This window comes from Anopheles darlingi, chromosome 2 (assembly GCF_943734745.1).
Source record: "Anopheles darlingi chromosome 2, idAnoDarlMG_H_01, whole genome shotgun sequence".
Taxonomy (NCBI): domain Eukaryota; kingdom Metazoa; phylum Arthropoda; class Insecta; order Diptera; family Culicidae; genus Anopheles; species Anopheles darlingi.
Genome location: NC_064874.1, coordinates 17,524,592 through 17,542,091, shown reverse-complemented (window position 1 = coordinate 17,542,091; position 17,500 = coordinate 17,524,592). Strand labels below are relative to the sequence as shown.

Below are 17,500 nucleotides of genomic sequence, written 5' to 3'. Positions count from 1 at the left end.
GCTAGCCTGACAAATAGGAAGATTGGAGACATTGAAGCCGACTCATTTGCATAAGGGGCTAATCCACGCTGTTGATCTGCTGGTTGACGCGTCAGCACAAACGAACGGCACGGAATGCATGATTGAAATTGGTATTTTCGTTCTGTTGTTGTGTACTAACCCTTTGTACTTCCCGGAAATGTAATTAATATAAGTTCACCCCATTGGTCAGGTGCACGGTCTTAAAGGCGAACGCGAGACGCATGGGCTAAATGTGTGTAAAATAATAACGAAAACGAGAGAGATGAAGCGATGTAAGAATTGACATTGATCAGTTACATATTAAACGAATTGTTCAGTGAGTGCAATGTAGGTATGCGATGTCGTGGGCAAAGATGGAGAACATGCCAAATGCAAAGGAAGGCAGTCGGCTGTACGGCATCTTCTATTGTGCCAACGCCAATCACTTCTATTCGCCGTTTGGGAAGACAGTTAAAGATAAAAAGAAAATGAATTTGGGTCAAAGACATCTTTTGTTGTCCTTTGCTTCTGTATTGATATTCATACATTTTCACGATACCTATAATAAACTCAAATAAGAAAATGTACACATTCTCTACAGGTGCGTCTTACGGTTGTTTTGTTTTAGGAAAGAAATGGGCAACATTTTTATGGTCATCATAACTATCTAGCTTTTTTGGCGGACCTGGTGATTACTCCTGCTTTCAACCTACTGTGATGTAGAGTTTTGGGTCCTAGTTCGACTATCTGCCAAAGATTCGGTTTAATCTCTTAAATAATAATAAATATCACCGTAACAAGAACTATTCTGGAAAAGGGGTATAGGTGTACCTCCTTATAACATCCCTGGACCATGTCACACTCCCAAATAGCTAGGAAATTAATCTTTACTAGTTAAAGGTATGATAAGAGCTAGCGAAGTCCTAAAGCGAAGCGAAAAACCATAAAGAACCCCTAATAAATATGTGTAAGTATGCAATCCGTTGCAAAATAGTGTGCAAAACACTGATCCGACGAAGATATTTGATATTTGTTTCTTACTAGAAAGTTTCTTTCATCTTAGCATTGTTCGGCAACGCTACCAACTTTATTTCAGCCTCTTTTTGACAGTTTTTAACAGAAAGTTGCTACCGTGGCCATGCGCCTTTAGAGGAAATTTTATCGAGCCAAATTTTGGCCATATTACGGCAACATAAGAGCAGCCAATAACAATTATGCAAAGTGTCAATAATCAGGTGCTCGCAAGTGAAAATTACTGAAAATTAGTGAAAATTCGTGCTTTACAAATAGGAAGGTGCACCCACGCATCCCCATCCAGTCTACTGGATCCTTTAAATCGTGGGGGAATCGTTGGGGGTGATTTGTTGATAGGTGGGCGACAGAAACGTGCATTTTCAGCTAGATACCCTCCCTGATTCTTCAGAGAAACCAGAACCGAACGAAAATGCGTTCCTGGATGAGTCGATGGCTTACCCGGGCGTTGCACCAGAGTATCCAAAGCACGGGCGGCACGGCCAGCGCTGAAAGTGGACCCCGCACCTACTCGCGTTTCATCTCGGTCGTTAGTGGCTTCCCGAAGAACCTCGGCCAGTCCAAGTACAAGCCGGGCAAAATGGGTGACGATGCGTGGTTTATCGCCAACACCAAAACGGCCGACGTACTAGGTACGGTATATCCTTACGCCCTTGTTGGCGCGGAATGGCCAGGAGTGGCCAATTCAACCCTTTTCTTCAACTTTTTTTCCCCATTATCTCGTGTCTCGTGACACAATAACCTCCTCTCTGACAGGTGTCGCTGATGGGGTCGGTGGATGGCGCAGTTACGGAATTGATCCGGGCCAGTTTGCCGAAGTGCTGATGAAGAATTGCGAGCGGCTGGTTAAGTTTGCTCGCTTCGATCCGATCAAACCGGTGAACCTCATCGCCTCCGGCTACCAGGAGCTCCGTGCTCACCGAGAAAGCATATTGGGTAAGCGCATCGCAAAATAGCCAGCAACGTTCGCCCTGCCCCGGTCACACTCACGCGCGCACGGACTTGCGCTCTCTTTCTCGCGCGAACAACACGAAACTCCGCGTGACCGTGACAAATTGCGAAGAACCTAGCGGAGGCAAAGTGATTACGCATCTTGCGGCCGATTGAACTTTGCCCTTAATGTTTGCGAGATGCTGTTTGTCCGTTAACTTATCTGATTCCCATCGCTTTCACAGGCAGCAGCACGGCGTGCATCGTTGTCTTTAATCGCGAGGATAGCAGCATTTACACGGCCAACATTGGCGACAGCGGCTTCATTATTGTGCGAAAGGGGGAAATAGTGCATCGCAGCGAAGAGCAGCAGCATTACTTCAACACACCGTTTCAGCTCTCGTTACCCCCCACCGGCCATACCGACGTACTGTGTGATAGGCCGGAGTCGGCCAACACGACCACCTTCCCGGTGTGTAACGGAGATGTCATTCTGGTGGCGACGGACGGTGTGTTTGACAATGTTCCGATCAAGCTGCTAGTCGACACTCTCCATCGAGTAAGTGACCGTTCGTGATAAAGACTAGCAATTACGAGGCCATTTCAAACAAGTAGACACCCTGTTCGTGTGTGGTAACTATTACAGAATACATGGCACACAGTACTACGACATCGATATAGGAATAGATATACTTTCTACATACCACATTCACTCAATCCAAGTTAAATAGGAGGACTACCATCAGTCACCATTCCTTTTTGTACTTTTCAACCACTTTTGACTTGAATATTACTTTCCACTTATCTAGGCCATGCCTTACGTGCACACGTTTTGAAACTAACTGCACTATTTCTAACTTGCAACTGTATATTTGACGAACTAGTTTCTCCGAAGAGTACTCGATGCAATCACAATTGCTGTTGCTAGAGCGGTTGCTTGAGCTAAAGCTGTGCATCTGTTACTACGATTATTTATGGGAAAAATGGGAAATATGTTTGAATGTCTACTTGTATCTCGTTCCAGGTGGAAGGCGAACATGACCAAGTGAAACTGCAGATGTGCGCGAACTCAATCGCACTGATGGCGAGATCGTTGTCTTTCGATAGCAAATTTCTTTCACCATTTTCTATAAACGCTAGACGAAATAACATAAATGCAATGGGTACGTTTATATCGCCCATTATGACTGCTCAACCGAAGGTCGTAACTTTATCGTCTTCTCTCGTACTGTTTGCAGGTGGAAAACCAGACGATATAACTGTAGTTTTAGCTACGGTAGCCCTGTAACCTGCGGCTCTGGGCAGATGCATGCCTCGGGTGGAAAAAATGTGCTAGCGGGGTAGGGAATGTAACAACTTTAAGTAGCGTATCAGGGATCCGAACGACAGACTGCAAGTTGCAGTCGGTAAAGCACACCAGATGAGGCGCAGCTCTGCAACACGGAATGAAGGCTGTTGTGAAAAGAGGAAAAAAAATGTTTTAGGTTTTAGATTTTAGTTTAATCATCCCCCTTTCATCTCAAATAGACTGAGATTCCTAAATGATCAAAATACATTTGATAACGAACCATTCTACAAATTAAACGATAGTTCATGTGCATCTTTTTCTTGCAAAACATAATTCCATCTCAATGCATGTCAAGTGTTGAATTGTTCGTTTGTTTTAATTTATTGACTATTTTTCATCGGAATAACGAACAAATCGGTTGGAAGTGCTGTGCAGATGAAGATTAAGCTGAATTGCCGACAAACCAAATAACACAATAACATGAATAAGCATGGCCATCCCCTCCTTTCTATTATCTTATTTCTGGAGAAACTCCATTATATCCTCCTTTGAAAGCATAGGACTCGTGACACTGGATTTGCCCGAGTTCTGGTTAGTTTTAGTTGGAAGTGGAATGAGCGGTTGCAGTTGGCCGTACTGTGAGGATGCATCTGGAGCCTTCAATACTGGTGAGGTTACCCCCGAAGACATGAGCGTTGGTCCGTTCCCCGCCATCCAATTGTGGGGAACCATCGCTGAGCCCATTCCAGTACCAGCCATTGGAAACGTCGCCGTATTCGCTTGCGCACTGAATGCCGTTGGTCGATCCACTTTTCCAGAACTTGGCATCGAAAGTGCGGATTGTTGTTGCGTGAGCATGTTGTTGTACCTGTTGCTATTTTCTTTGGCCGTCGTTGTTACCGAAGGAACATTCCAATTGAGAGTACTTTAGGCAAAAGGCAACAAAAACACAGAATGCATTATATTTTAAGTGAATTGCACACACATATCTTTGACTTACCCGGAGGATTGCATAGTCGGTTGCAGCGCAGAATTGATGGGACGTTGCTGCGTAGGGGATAGGATGGGGGGTTTAGAAGTCGACGAGGATTGCATGAAATCACCGTAAGGATCAGAAGCCGTTGTACTAAGATCCAATCGTCCAAAGGAGTGTTGTAAATCGGAGCCATTGTTTTGTTTTTCCCCTAAACTACTACCACTGGCGGAGGTAGGCAACTTTCCACCCAGCTTTTCTCCCTGTTCATCTTCAATTTTTCGCGTAAACTCCTTGATCAGCGAAATTATGGCCTGAAACTGTTGCACCGTCAGCCCATTCACAATCGTCATTGGGAATAGATGTGGCAAAACCTTGCAGGCAAGCACATCCTTCGGAATACCAATACCTTCCGTTGTAAACGCTACCTTATACACACCTGTGTTATGTTATGGAATGGAGAATGAAATCGTAACAGAAACTACTTAATGGTGAATCATCGCAGATGCGGTATACCTACCTACGATTGCCATAATAACGGCCGGTTCACGGCAGTTGACGGACGGAAGATATGAAACGATATCATCGATCATGACCCATTTCTCGATCTTCGGTGCAAGCTGCCCAAGACAAAGAAGACATTTCACGCGCACGGACACCAGGTTGGTACTGGAGCAGAGCGTTTTAATGCGAGGCACTAGCCCTCCTTTGATCGTTGTCTTGTCCAGATGAACTATGATTGATGGAATGATGGAAAGGCACAGCTCCTGAATTTGTTGTGCCTTCGATTCAAGCGCCTTGTACACGAGCGGCAGTATGCTGACCCGTATTTCCTCCGGTGGACACACTTTCAACAGGACGTCCAAATTTTGGAAGAAAATCAGCATAATTTGAACCGGCTCATCGAGAAGCATGACGGGTCGCAGATGTGTACTGATGTTTTGCATATACTCCGCGCGAGTACAGCTACCGGTGATGGTAAGAATGTTTGTTAGGACGAACGGTATCATCGAGCAGTTGACAAATTCCTTCACCAGTGAGGGAAGAATGCGATATAAGCGCACTCGGTGTGGAAAGTCCCCGATGATTTGAGCGAGCCGCTTGTAGAACTCCGACTTTTCCAGATTATCCTTCGGGAACAATGTTTCCAGGCTATCGAGACATTGTACGTACGTGTCACAGAAATATGAAATCTGTATGTAAAATACCAACGCAACGATTAGTTAATTATGGGACCGTTTACACACCGAATTGATACGGATAACGTGCCTGAAGTAGTGATTGGATAGTCGGGCGTGTTTGTGGGTTAACGTTAAGCATCTTTTTGACCTCCCCCCGTAGTGTCTCTGGCACTGCCGTGATTCTGGCCGGACCCTGATTGCTTAACTTAGTTACCGACTGCTTATATCCATACAGATCCGAGGAAGCGTCTTGCGTTGGAATGTTCTCTCGGCTGTGTATCGTATATATCAGGATGCCTAAAACAACGATTGAATCAATCTGCATTGTCCCGTAGCGTACTATCGGTGAATCGTTTGCACTTACCTAAAGAATAAATATCCGTCGCTTCGTTGCAACTGTTTTCTAGAACCAGCTCCGGAGCCGTCCAGCGCGATGCCGGATTGCCCAACAGTCGTTGTTTGAAGTGATGATTCGTCACTGGAACCGCTGGTGGCCTTTTGCTCCAGCAGTAACCGAAACCAAACAACTTCCACACTCCCTGCCGATTGACGATGATGTTTTCCGTGCAGATGTTTCGGTGAATGAGCTGTGCCTCATCGTGCAAAAACCGTACGCCTTTGAGCAGCTCAAACACCCCAAAGCGAGTCTCGAACTCAGACAGCTTGTACTCTGCCAGTAAGCCTGTATTGGCCACGTTCGTTGTGCTGCCGAGCAGGTTCGCCAAACTGGCGACGACGGGTTCGGTGGCAAACGCGATCGTATCGCGACTCTCTTCCATCGCGTGCTGTACGGTTAGCACCTGCGGATGGCGGATCTTCGTTAGCTGCACCACCCCGCGGCGCACATTTTCGCAGATCTCTTCCCGCTCATCTTTGGTAAACAGTTCTAGCTGCTTCTTGTCGAACACAAAGATCGCCGCCGGTTCCTTCGTCGATCGTTTGCACCCTGTGTAGATCTTCCATATGAATTCTGGTGGTAAAGAAATGGAACGGAAAATGTTACTTTAACGGTGACTCATGTCGCCTCCGCAATCCTCTTTCGTGCTCTCATACCTGTTCCAGCCGAACCAATATGCTCCGCGATATCATACTCCTTCGTCAGCGGATTGCCCAGGAACACGGATGATAAGGTTGACACCGTTTGTGACACGGACGTGTAAAACTTATTGATTGCATCCATGAACAGAAGGTTCGCGGCCAGCGATGGTCAGTGCTTGGTGAAAGACCGAACCGCGACAGATCAAATTTCCGTTTGTAGTACGAAAAGGATGAGGACGCTATCGAGAGAACACACTTTTCCACAGATAACTTTTCGCTGCTTTGTCGTAAACCTGCTGTTGACCTCTGAACTCGCGGGAGGGATCTCCAAGAGCCACCCACCAGGTGTAAACAATCGACGGCGCTGTGTGACGTGTGACGTCAGACAGGACAACGCACGAAAAGCGGACGTTCAAAAAAGGATTTTTAACATATTTTTGCATGCATATCCTCATTTCATTTATCGACTTTCATTTGTGCGCATGGGGTGCCATAACGGCAGGAAATAACAATTGAAATTGTTACAAGAAAGTGTATTTACAACAAGGCCATATTGTACAATATGCTTTTATCTTATAGCATTAAAATTAAAGCTCCTCCAACGCCTTATTGTATGATCCTATTGATAATGTCGGCACCGTTCTGTTGCTCTGGAATGTGTCGCGGTGGGGTGCTTCCTTCGGACAGGTGCTGGTTCAGGGCCGCCTCGTAGCTCATCGCAACATTGAACTTTTCCCTTTGGTCCTCCTCCGGCTCGCTAGAACATTCCGCCTCCGAGCTGACCTCATCCTTGGCCTGCTTTTCCTCGTCCAGCGGTTCTTTTTCCGTAAGAAAGATCCGTTTCATCCGTAGCACCTTGTTGGACTTGTCCACGTACCGGTACATCTGCTTAACCGGTGTATCGAAGAGCGAATCGGAGGACGGGTTCCACTCGGGGTCTTTCTCGAAGAACACGTACGTACCGAAAGCGTAATCGTAGGTGCCTCGGTAGGTTTCGCCATCGATCTGTATTATGGGATTTTCCTCCAGCCCAATCAGCTGAACGTTGGGGTTCCGCGTGTTGTTCAGTGATAGATACGGCTCGAAGTCCACAAAGACGAGCATCTCTTCCTCATCATAATCGCCTTCATCCACATCCGTTTCTGTTTCCAACTCGGATTTTATCACTTGTTCTTCCTTCACAGCGACGCTTGGATTCATTTTTGGGTTTCTGGGTTTTGGAAGCAACTCGGAAAGTGAATTGGTCGGTGCCGGACCACGCCGGAGACTTTGCCGTGATAATACCTGGGAGGAAAATTCGATCGTTCGTACAACATATTGGCGGAAACATTTCCTACGATTTTCCACTTACCCGCCCGAGTTTTCCAAAGAGAAAACGCAGGAATTACCAGAGTCTTGAATTTGTTTTTATCGCCGTTGTTCGATTCGATGGTCACAATCGGGTCGGTTTTCATATTGCCGACGGCGATCGTTTCGACATACTTTCGGCGTGTTTTTAGTCTTGCGAAAAGAGCAAGGCCTTACCAAGGTGCATGCAGAAACACACCAACCAAGGTGCATGCAGGGATATTTTGTGCCTCGCGACAAGGTTGTCATCGATTTCACAGTAAAAAAATCCACAAATAAAAGAGAAAAAAGAGAAAGAGCCGAGGGTTGGGAAAAGTGTCCGTGAATATCGCCGAAAGTTCCCCAGAAACGCCGTTCGCTGCCGATGGTGGCCACTCTACCACCATCGCCACCCCCGCAATCCGAGAAGGTGGCCAGCTCCCGCCGTACACAGGATTTCCGCCGGTTTTCCAAGGATCCCCCCAGCAGCAGCACCACCGCGCGAACCAACACGCTCGTAGCGCTTGTAGTAAACGCCGTAGTAGTACACCCCAGAGGCAGATGCACCCCTTCAGCTGTGGCCGCCTCGGTTGAACGCTCGTCCACTAGCCCGTTCTCGCAGCGTTGTTGGTGCGCCGCGAGTGACACACATTAACCTGCGATTAAGAGGTCGCGTTACGCTTACGGATGGCAACCTGCTAAACGATCGGCGCGCTCGACTAGCAAACCAACTAGTAGTGCTCTTGCTGGGTGCTGGTGTGTTTGGGTGCGTCTCTTTGGTGGAAAGTCCCGCATCCATGAGAAGACGAGTGACGGCAAAGTGTTCGAGAGCGCCGTAGCGAGCCCCCGCCTCCTTCGCCTATTGCGGAACCGCGCAACCGTTGTTGGCCGCCACACCATCGTTCACGGAGTGATCCCGCTCGGTTTGCTTGCTGTAGCAAATGCAGCCAACGGGAACGCAACCGGGTGGACCATCCGATACAAGCACCACCAACGGCACCACCATGTCCGCCGGCAGTTCTATCGGAACAAGGATCACCGAGATTGAAAGATCCATCGCGACGCCACGCGCGATGCTGGCGCCAATGAACTTCGGTGGTAAGTACGCACGGCTCGCGACCAATAGCTAGGCACCGATGTCACTCCGATTAGCGTTATTGTAACGCAATGTTTCTTTCGTTTTAGCGAGACGCCCCGTAGGACTTCCGCTGCCTATTCCTGACCCACGTCCGAATCGCAGCGAATCCGAGCAAAAGTTTTTGAAAATTATCGAAAAGAACGGTCTGCTGACGATAAACAACCAGACCTATCGAACGCAGCTAAGCGATCTGGATGATCTGGGTGAACTGGGGAGCGGCACAAGTGGGCATGTAGTGAAAATGCGACACAATCCCAGTGGTACCATCATAGCGGTGAAGGTAATCGTATACGGCCAAGTTACTTCCCAGAATGTGTATCTAACGTTTATCGTTTGCTTCTGCTGCGGTACAGCAAATGCGTCGAACCGGCAACGACGAGGAGAACAAGCGAATCATTATGGATCTGGATGTGGTGCTAAAGTCGGAGAACTGCAAACACATCGTCAAGTGTTTGGGGTGCTTCATAACCGATGCGGACGTCTGGATTTGCATGGAGCTGATGACCACTTGTTTCGACAAGCTGCAGAAGAAATCGAAGAAACCGGTACCAGAGGAGATTCTGGGAAAGGTGACGGTCTCAACCGTTCGGGCACTCGCTTACCTCAAGGACAATCATCGCGTTATACACCGGGATGTGAAACCATCTAACATCTTGATCGACGATCACGGCAACATCAAGCTATGCGACTTTGGCATCAGCGGCCGGTTGGTTGATTCCAATGCCCGCACTCGTTCGGCCGGATGTGCCGCATATATGGCCGTAAGTGCACGCAGAAGCCCTGAGGTCTTCCGGTCGAATAACCGCACCCTCAAACATTCTACCTTCGCGTTCCATTTCAGCCGGAACGAATCGATCCGGCCAAAACGGTCTACGACATTCGGGCCGATGTTTGGTCGCTGGGCATTACGCTGGTCGAACTGGCCACCGGTGTGTTTCCCTATCGGGGATGTGTGACCGATTTCGAAGTGCTGACGCAAGTGCTCACCTCGAACCCACCGCGCCTTCCAGAGGATCAGCCTTTCAGCCCGGAGTTTCGCGATTTCGTACAGCGCTGCCTGCAAAAGGACTACCAGGCGCGACCTAAGTATCCGGATCTGTTGCGGCACGCTTTTCTGCAGCGCGCAGAACAGGATACCAGCATCAACGTTGGCGAATGGTTCCGCAACGTTGCCGTAAACTGCGGCATTCAGTTAACGAGCTTGGCGCACCGAACGCCTGCCACCGGTACCGGTACCACTTCCGTCAGTTCCGCTCCCACGGCTTCGCGTGCTTCGTCTTCGGAACAAACCAGGTAAGATCCAGTCGGCCAGACAGCGTTACACCACGCTACATCTTTCCTCTCCATCTCTGATGCATTCGCGCGCCCCAATGCATCGCCTTCGTTAAGAGTTTTCTCCTTATTTTGCTGGACGGTTTTGACTTGGCTGATGCATGGCTCTAGTGCGTGTGCCTTTCTAATTTTCTTTTGATATTTGGCGGCATCATCCGCGGTCATTCGCACCGTAATATTCGAGTTTGTTTAAAAGAAAACCCCAAAAGCTCGTCTCGTACTTCTTCTCTAACCCGCCTCTCTCTCTAACCGTACAAGCGATTTCTGTTAAACGGTGAACACATTAAAAAAAAATTCAACCTCTCGTTCCCTTCTATGATCGTGTGAGTAGGGATCGTTGGTAACACAAACCCAATTCGATCAAACCGTAAAAAGGTCGTTCCAGCGTTCCTACTCATACGTTGCTCCGCTTACCATACCGTTTCGTTTCGTTTTGTTTCACCAATTAATTTTTCTCGTTCGTAGGTAATGATTTCTTTTAGTAATTTTTAAGTTATTCTATGAGTAAGTATTACACACCAATTCCGCAACAAGCAAAACAACACGCACTCAAATTCTTGTTTCACACATTTCACATGTCACCTGTCGTCTTTCACTCCTCTTCACCAACCACTTTGCTTGCTTGCTTCTTCTTCATTCTACTATTCGCACCGCCATCTAAGCCGCCCTATCGACTGCTCACACTGCTCTTCTCTTTCCCAGCATACTATGTTTCCGTGTGCTTTCGATATGTTGCTTGCTTAACTTCCTTTCTTTAAAGTAATTTATTTCCGTAGTTCAGCTCATTTGTTTGCATGGTTTGCATGTTGTTCTAATTAATCTGTTTATTGAATTATCTGTTACTTTCTTCCCTTCCTTCCAATATTTGGTAATTTTGACGTACAATCTTCACAAAGATAAAGCTATTGTTCTAACCCTTCCAGTATATCGAACAAGCCTTGGTTCAAAACATCCCTCCCAACCGGCGAGCTATTGTTCGTGGTAGAGTTAATTTATTTTGATTATTAAGACTACAAACTCATGTTAGTTCGATCGAACTCCTCTACAAATGAGCAGGAATTGTATATAAATATACATCAAACCTACCCCATCTCCTCTTCCATTGGGAAATATTTCAAATGTGATCATTGTTAGTGTATTCCTCGCCTGCTATGTGCCCTAGTTGTGCTAGTGGTTGACTTATGGTCTTTTCTTTTTTCTTTTTTCTCTGCCATCTCTGAAATGTTACTACTTCCTCCACGCTCTCTTGCCTTCTACTGCTGTAACTGTGGCTTTCATGTGCAACCCGTTATCCCGTGCTGAATGGCTGAGTACAGAATACCGACACCACTTGGAAGTTTGACGGAAGCGGTCCAGGCGCAATCGAATCAGCAAAAGCAAACCATAGCCATCGCTGCCTCCTCGATTCCGATCAAATCGGGTAGCACTAGCAACACTCTCTACACCGCGACCTCATCACCACACATTGCCAACAACAGTAGCAACGAACCGAATCACCTCATCCTTAGCCAACGAGCAGTAGCCACTGCGGAACAACAGTTACAACAACAAATTCATCAGCACCATCAGCAACAGCAACAGCAGCAGCACCAGCAGCAACTACTTCAAAGCAAGCTTAGCAACATCAGCCTAGCAACGGGTTCGGCCCACACAACTACCTCGTCTTCCTCCCCGGTGTTCGATCCGCGGCGATCACCGTCTCCACAAACACCCTACCTGTCCAAATTGCAACCAAAAAGTGCCATCTCTAGCACCGGCGTTCCGATCGCGTCCGAGCGAAATGGTGCTCTCGGTGCCGAGCAACAGCACCATCATCAGCTGGCCAGGAAGTACAAACACTCCCCATTTCTGGGACGCCGAACCGGAGCAGCTTCGAGTAACAACGGCAGCAGCGAGTACGGTAGCGGAAGCCCTAAGAAAGAGTCAACATTGAGCAGCCTTGGGCAGAGCATCTTCAAGAACCTCACCACATCCCCGTTCTCGCAGCGAAAGTCATTGGCAAATGCTAGCAGCGGTGAATCGAAGCTCGGCACCATTACATCTCCACCGTACACCGAGGCTACGGGATCGCCGATGGAAACGTACATGCAGACCAATGGTTCTAATCCTTCCTCCCCGTTGCCCATGCTTCGGAAGACTCAGCACGATACCGGCACCACGACACAAGATGATACTCAGTACAAACATCTGCATGGAAACACTAGTCCAATTGGTACAAGCATCTACCCTCCCTGTCCCAAGAAGAATTCATATTAATGAGCTGTTTTATGGTTCAAATTTCAGTTCTTCAGCGATTCTACCACCAACAGAATCAACTGTATGAACAGCAGCGCGAAGCACAGCAGAAGCAGCATCCGCACGCACCGCAAACGGCAATCTATATTTCGCACGGCAACAACTCAATCGTGAACATTGCCGGAGGAGGAGTCACTGCGACGGTGGAAGGCTCTTCGCCGCACATGATACGCTTTAGTCCATTACCTGCCCATCGCACGGTTCACCACGGTGTACACCCGATCGTACCATCAGCCACGATCCCGAATTCCGCTCTCTATCGGGACGCGATCGCTACATCTCCACCATTACACTCGGGCATACCGATCTACCAGCAACAGCAAGGGCAACACCATCCTTCCGGTACGGAGCAAAGTCCGGCAAAGCAACGGGCATCCGCGGGCGGGTTGTCCTCTACCGGGGGCTCCTTCTTCAGCACCATTAGCCGTGGTATGAAGAGTGCAGGTCGCAGTGACAAGGTGATCGATCGCAGTGGCACTGGCGGAAACGGGGGAGTAGGAGCGTCGGCGGGTAGCAACGCGATGGCTGGTGTGTCACCAGCCACAGAGCGAACGCTCTACGGTACAACCAATCAACCGATCTACGCCGGTCACCATGGCAACCCCAGCACGCTCACCGAAGGTCTGAAAGATGAAACAGGTAACTTCGATTGCAGTGCGCCCACTGTTCCATCGCCCTCACTAGCGCTAATAGCGTCGGGCTTTGTTTTGTGTGCAAGTACAATTTCGTCATCGCTTTTTGGCCTGTTTTATGTTGCCATTTATTTCATACCACTCATTAGCACCCTGCGTTACTTTAGCATACCACGTCTATGACTAGCCTTCGATTTCAAGAATATTCATATATTCAATTCAAGAATATCGTTTGCACTACACGGCTTAGTATTTGTCTTTTTTCTGTTTTGCTGCGAATGCGCATTCATTTAGTATTTCTTTTTCTCTTCTCTCTTTCTCTCTTTCTCTCTTTATCTCGTTCTCTTGCAACCGTTGTTGGTAATATTTTCCATTGTTTCTGCCATTTTGCGTTTGCCGCCTACTTTGTGCGAACATCTCGCAACATGTTTCACTGCGCTGCGCTTGTGCATCTGTACCTGCGATCTGCTTCACGTTGCAAAATCGATACTTACATGCGTCCGGCTTGACTTGGCTCTTCATACTTGCACCTGTTTCAATTACGTGTCGGGATTGGATATGCTCATCATCTATGAATATCAAACTCATACACACTCATACACACCACCCTTTGCACATCGCTGCCGTTGTTTTTGTTTCCCGGCACGGGGGCCGGCGCATTTTTCAATTCTATCGTCCACAACCACATCCAGGCTGGTTTAATTCCTTTGCAGATCGAGCGAAGCGGCACTTTCATTCGTTCGTCAAGCTGAACCTTAGCAACAGTGTAGGGGCTGCCGGTGGGGGTGGCTCAGCGGCCAGTGATAAGCGGATGTTTAAGGAAAAACATCACTACCAGTCACAGCTTTCAGCGTACCCGCAGCCCGCGTTCGATGCGCCTGCCTCTGTTCTTCCTCCTACCGCTGGAACAATGGGAGGAGGAGGCGGAACAGCGTATGGAACAGTCGGTCCGTTCGCTGGCAGTTACACGGTACAGCCTCCATCTGCGATTCCCACGGCGATCGGGCCAGCTGCTCATTCATCGTTAGCTCACCACCATGTGCTCAGCGGTGCAGCGGCCAGTGCCGCCGATCGGCGTCATCGTAGTCCCGATCCACCGCCAAGGTAACGTAAACAAAGCGTATGCTTTCAAACGATCACACCTGGATCCGGCAAAATCAATATAATGCGGCAAACTTTTCCTCTCTTGATGCGCAGGTTCAATCGAGGTCAGTCGCCACTGCTGCTTCAACGTAAGCTCGAACAGCTTGGTCACACGGGCTCACCGTTGCTGAATCGTAGACCGTAAGCAGTCCCAATCGCAGCTAGATTCGCACACCGGTCTTCCTAACGATCCTAACCCTACATCTGTGTGATTGGTATTCGGTTTTAGGTTCACCTCAACGTCTCCCTCCCCGCCACTACCGCCTAGAAGGGGATCGGAAAGTGTGCCAGGCTCACCGCAGCATTTGCGAACGCGCATCAACTACACTCCGGAACCGCACCGGCGACCCTACCGTACCACGATAGACCAATGAGTGGGACTGCAGATATTGGTCATGTGATCCATGTACAGCTTCCTGGCCGATTAATGGACGAATAGCCACGTGCGCGCGCTGTGGTTTGTCGTGTAAAAAGTGGTGTGGCGTTCTGCTTGGCCTACTAGTGGCATTAGCCGTGGCTAGCGGTGATGATGCGGCTGCTTCCTGTTACAGTAGTTGTTGATCCTATACGCTGCTTCCGCTGTTGTCCTGTATTCTCTCTTTTCAACATTCACGATTTCTCTCTCTTTCTCTCTCTGCTTCAAATCAACCTGTCGTCCAGGGCCAGCGGAACTGTAATTGTTGCCCCAGGAACGAAAGGTCAATGTTAATGCAATCATATATTCTTCAAAAGCTAGGGAAAGTTATTGAGAAGCGATGGCAATTGTGGAAGGGAGAAATGGTGCACAATAGCCAACAAGATACAGATGCACTCGAAACTACGGAACTAAAAAACAAAACGAACTCTTAAAATCGAATCGAATCGAAATGAAACGACCAGATACACCCTATAAAGGGCAACGCTGCGAGGCAAAAGAGACGGGATACGATTGGCAGGTTAAGGAAACCAGCAATAGGACGCAATACTGTACTGCAGGTTTGTAGGGTAGGAGAATGGGTAGGACGAGCAAATGAAAAACACAAAAAGATAACAAAACGAACCTAAGCTCTCCCTCCCCTCTTTAGCTTTCCCTTTTTTGTACTTTTCCCCGAGCTGCTCGCGCGTTGCTCGTGTCTGGAACACCATATAACCATACATTGTGATCGTAGTTGGCGGTGGTAGTAGGCCCCAGTTAGCTAGATAGGTAGACAAGTCGGCCAACATCTTCGTTCGCTCGTTAAGGCGAAGATATTGCGGTCGATGTAGCTTTGCTCAGTTTTTGGTTGGCCCGTCTTTGTAGGGGTGTGTGTGCAGAAAGTGAAAATACCTCAAAATCAAAAACAACTCGTAAACTGTGTCGATCGTTGATTGCATAATCGAACTGCTGCTGCTGCTATGTGTGTGCTGTTACCCATTGAGCTTTCATGAGCGTTTTTCCTTATTTTTTTTCTTTCGTTTTTTTCATTGATTTTGCTCTACACGGTCTCCAATTTGTGACCTGCTTTCCTGAAGGGCTCTCTGTGGCCTCGTTTGTGATGATTTCGCTTTAACTCAGTACGTGATTTGTGCTTTCGGTTGCCTGGGCAAAGTGAGCATTGCTAGCAATGCTCCTTTTGCCCCTTTTGTCAGACCGATCATCCCATTAGCCGACCTGTCGTCATGGTGAGATGACTGATACCTTTTGGAGGGAGCCGTTTATGTTCTAAAAAGACAAATTAAGCATGGTTGCCCCGTTATTATAACGCTGGAACATTTGACAAAGACGATGATGACGACGGAGAACGACGACAAACTTCACACACATGGCCTCCCACACGATCATTGGTGGTCGCTCGCTGACTATGGCTTGCTGGAATGCCTTCGTTTAGTGCTCAGCAAGCAACTGCAGAACCAATGCTACCGGCTACCGAATGAGTCCAGCGGAGCCCATTTCTTTTTTGTGGTAGCTGCCCAAACTAAATAGCAATGTCGCAGCCCCGAGGGCATGCTTAAGTGCAATGGTGTGTGTGCATGTGTGAGTTGTAACGAAAACGAAAATGTGGGAATGGGTGAACCACGAAAAAATAGTCATTTATTATTATTATTATTCTATTATATTATATATACTATTATATTATATTAACATATTGAAAACAAAAACGAACCTTATAAAAACGCAAAACAGAAAGGAAATCCTGACAAATGATTCTATGACAAATGATACAAACGGTGGAATAGACATTGGAATTAATTGATGATTAATTTATGGAAAAGGAAAAGCAAATTACGAAAAAGAAACGTAAGAACGGGTGGACGGAGAAGTGATGTGCACAGATCCAACCAAAGCCACTCTCCCCGCAACACGAAATATGATCGAAAAATCGCAAAACCAATTGTAAAATGACGAGAAAGTAAGAAATAAACGATGCGATAAGTGTGTCGTCGAATGAATGGCGTGCTTGTTCTTTTTTGTGTTTATTTTATCTTCTACATAAACAAAGGGAAAGAAATTGTCCACAACGATATTTGAAAGCCATTTAAATTTTCCCGAACATCAAATTCGGGTCAACCATAATACCATCTGGAACAATAGATAGTCAGTGTGCAAGGCAAAGGATACAATAGCTCTACTTTGCATCATATATAAATAACGTCTCTTTATTCAATAAATTTGCAAAAATCAATAAACAAATAAACATCATACACTCTCTTACAAACGGCTGTCCGCCGGTCTCTTCAATTGCTCCTCGGCTTCTCGCTCCATTCGCTGGCCTACACATCCATTGCTTCTGCTTCTCGTTTGATCGGTCGCCTGATTGTTTTTTTTTGTAACGGGTTTCTTTCCTTTGGTTTGGTAGCTTTTCCGGTATATTGGTGGTGATCATTTGCTGTCCGCATTGCGCACATTAGTCGTATTAAATATGTTCATCAAATCCAGCCTAGCCTGGGGTTGGAAGTCTCTTTCCGGATATTACTCTACCGCGAATGAGATTTGCTTAAGAATTGGTGTGTTTTGTTGCTTTCGAATTCATTTTGAGTCACGCATTCGGTAACTGTGTGCCACTGTCTCTTCTTCTCTCGATGTCTCTCTTTCAATGAACAAAATGACATCCTCGGACATGGAAGCAGCAATGATTCATTGGCAAAGAAAAATATCTAAAAACGCAAACCCCTCCAACTAAACTTAGTATCAATTATCAAATCAGTAGCGACCGATTATCGTAGTTATATTGC

General features: G+C 47.3%; 5 protein-coding genes across 9 annotated transcripts in view; 2 read left to right on the top strand and 3 right to left on the bottom strand.

The window, feature by feature from the left end:
• The first annotated feature begins 1,252 nt into the window (after positions 1-1,252).
• Positions 1,253-3,552, top strand: LOC125948199 (protein phosphatase PTC7 homolog). The gene is made up of 5 exons (XM_049674034.1): positions 1,253-1,664; positions 1,789-1,968; positions 2,208-2,521; positions 2,987-3,125; positions 3,201-3,552. Exons 1-5 carry the CDS (start codon positions 1,445-1,447, stop codon positions 3,248-3,250), a joined length of 903 nt encoding a protein of 300 aa, XP_049529991.1. The 5' UTR covers positions 1,253-1,444; the 3' UTR covers positions 3,251-3,552.
• A 26-nt stretch (positions 3,553-3,578) lies between these two features.
• Positions 3,579-6,750, bottom strand: LOC125948156 (SCY1-like protein 2). The gene is made up of 6 exons (XM_049673945.1): positions 6,458-6,750; positions 5,769-6,374; positions 5,493-5,701; positions 4,744-5,416; positions 4,251-4,662; positions 3,579-4,175 (listed from the first exon to the last, which is right to left on the bottom strand). Exons 1-6 carry the CDS (start codon positions 6,582-6,584, stop codon positions 3,767-3,769), a joined length of 2,436 nt encoding a protein of 811 aa, XP_049529902.1. The 5' UTR covers positions 6,585-6,750; the 3' UTR covers positions 3,579-3,766.
• Positions 6,751-6,937: 187 nt separating this feature from the next.
• On the bottom strand, positions 6,938-7,894 carry LOC125948209 (uncharacterized). The gene is made up of 2 exons (XM_049674045.1): positions 7,794-7,894; positions 6,938-7,726 (listed from the first exon to the last, which is right to left on the bottom strand). Exon 2 carries the CDS (start codon positions 7,640-7,642, stop codon positions 7,049-7,051), a length of 594 nt encoding a protein of 197 aa, XP_049530002.1. The 5' UTR covers positions 7,643-7,726; positions 7,794-7,894; the 3' UTR covers positions 6,938-7,048.
• A 156-nt stretch (positions 7,895-8,050) lies between these two features.
• Positions 8,051-16,709, top strand: LOC125948147 (dual specificity mitogen-activated protein kinase kinase hemipterous-like). 2 transcript variants are annotated; one of them, XM_049673934.1, is made up of 9 exons: positions 8,051-8,866; positions 8,954-9,186; positions 9,260-9,667; positions 9,748-10,199; positions 11,555-12,450; positions 12,522-13,172; positions 13,879-14,269; positions 14,363-14,449; positions 14,538-16,709. In XM_049673934.1, the coding sequence occupies exons 1-9, from the start codon at positions 8,710-8,712 to the stop codon at positions 14,680-14,682; spliced, it is 3,420 nt and encodes a 1,139-aa protein (XP_049529891.1). In that variant the 5' UTR covers positions 8,051-8,709; the 3' UTR covers positions 14,683-16,709. The 2 variants fall into 2 exon arrangements, with proteins under 2 accessions (XP_049529891.1, XP_049529890.1); XM_049673933.1 differs by having other exon boundaries at positions 13,858-14,269.
• Positions 16,710-16,894: 185 nt separating this feature from the next.
• LOC125948170 (b(0,+)-type amino acid transporter 1) overlaps positions 16,895-17,500 on the bottom strand; it is a 22,116-nt gene continuing 21,510 nt past the window's right edge. For all 4 annotated transcript variants that reach the window (XM_049673985.1, XM_049673982.1, XM_049673984.1 and 1 more), the window contains one exon: positions 16,895-17,500. This exon is cut by the window's right edge and continues 1,482 nt beyond it. The gene's annotated coding sequence lies outside the window, so the exon portion shown is untranslated.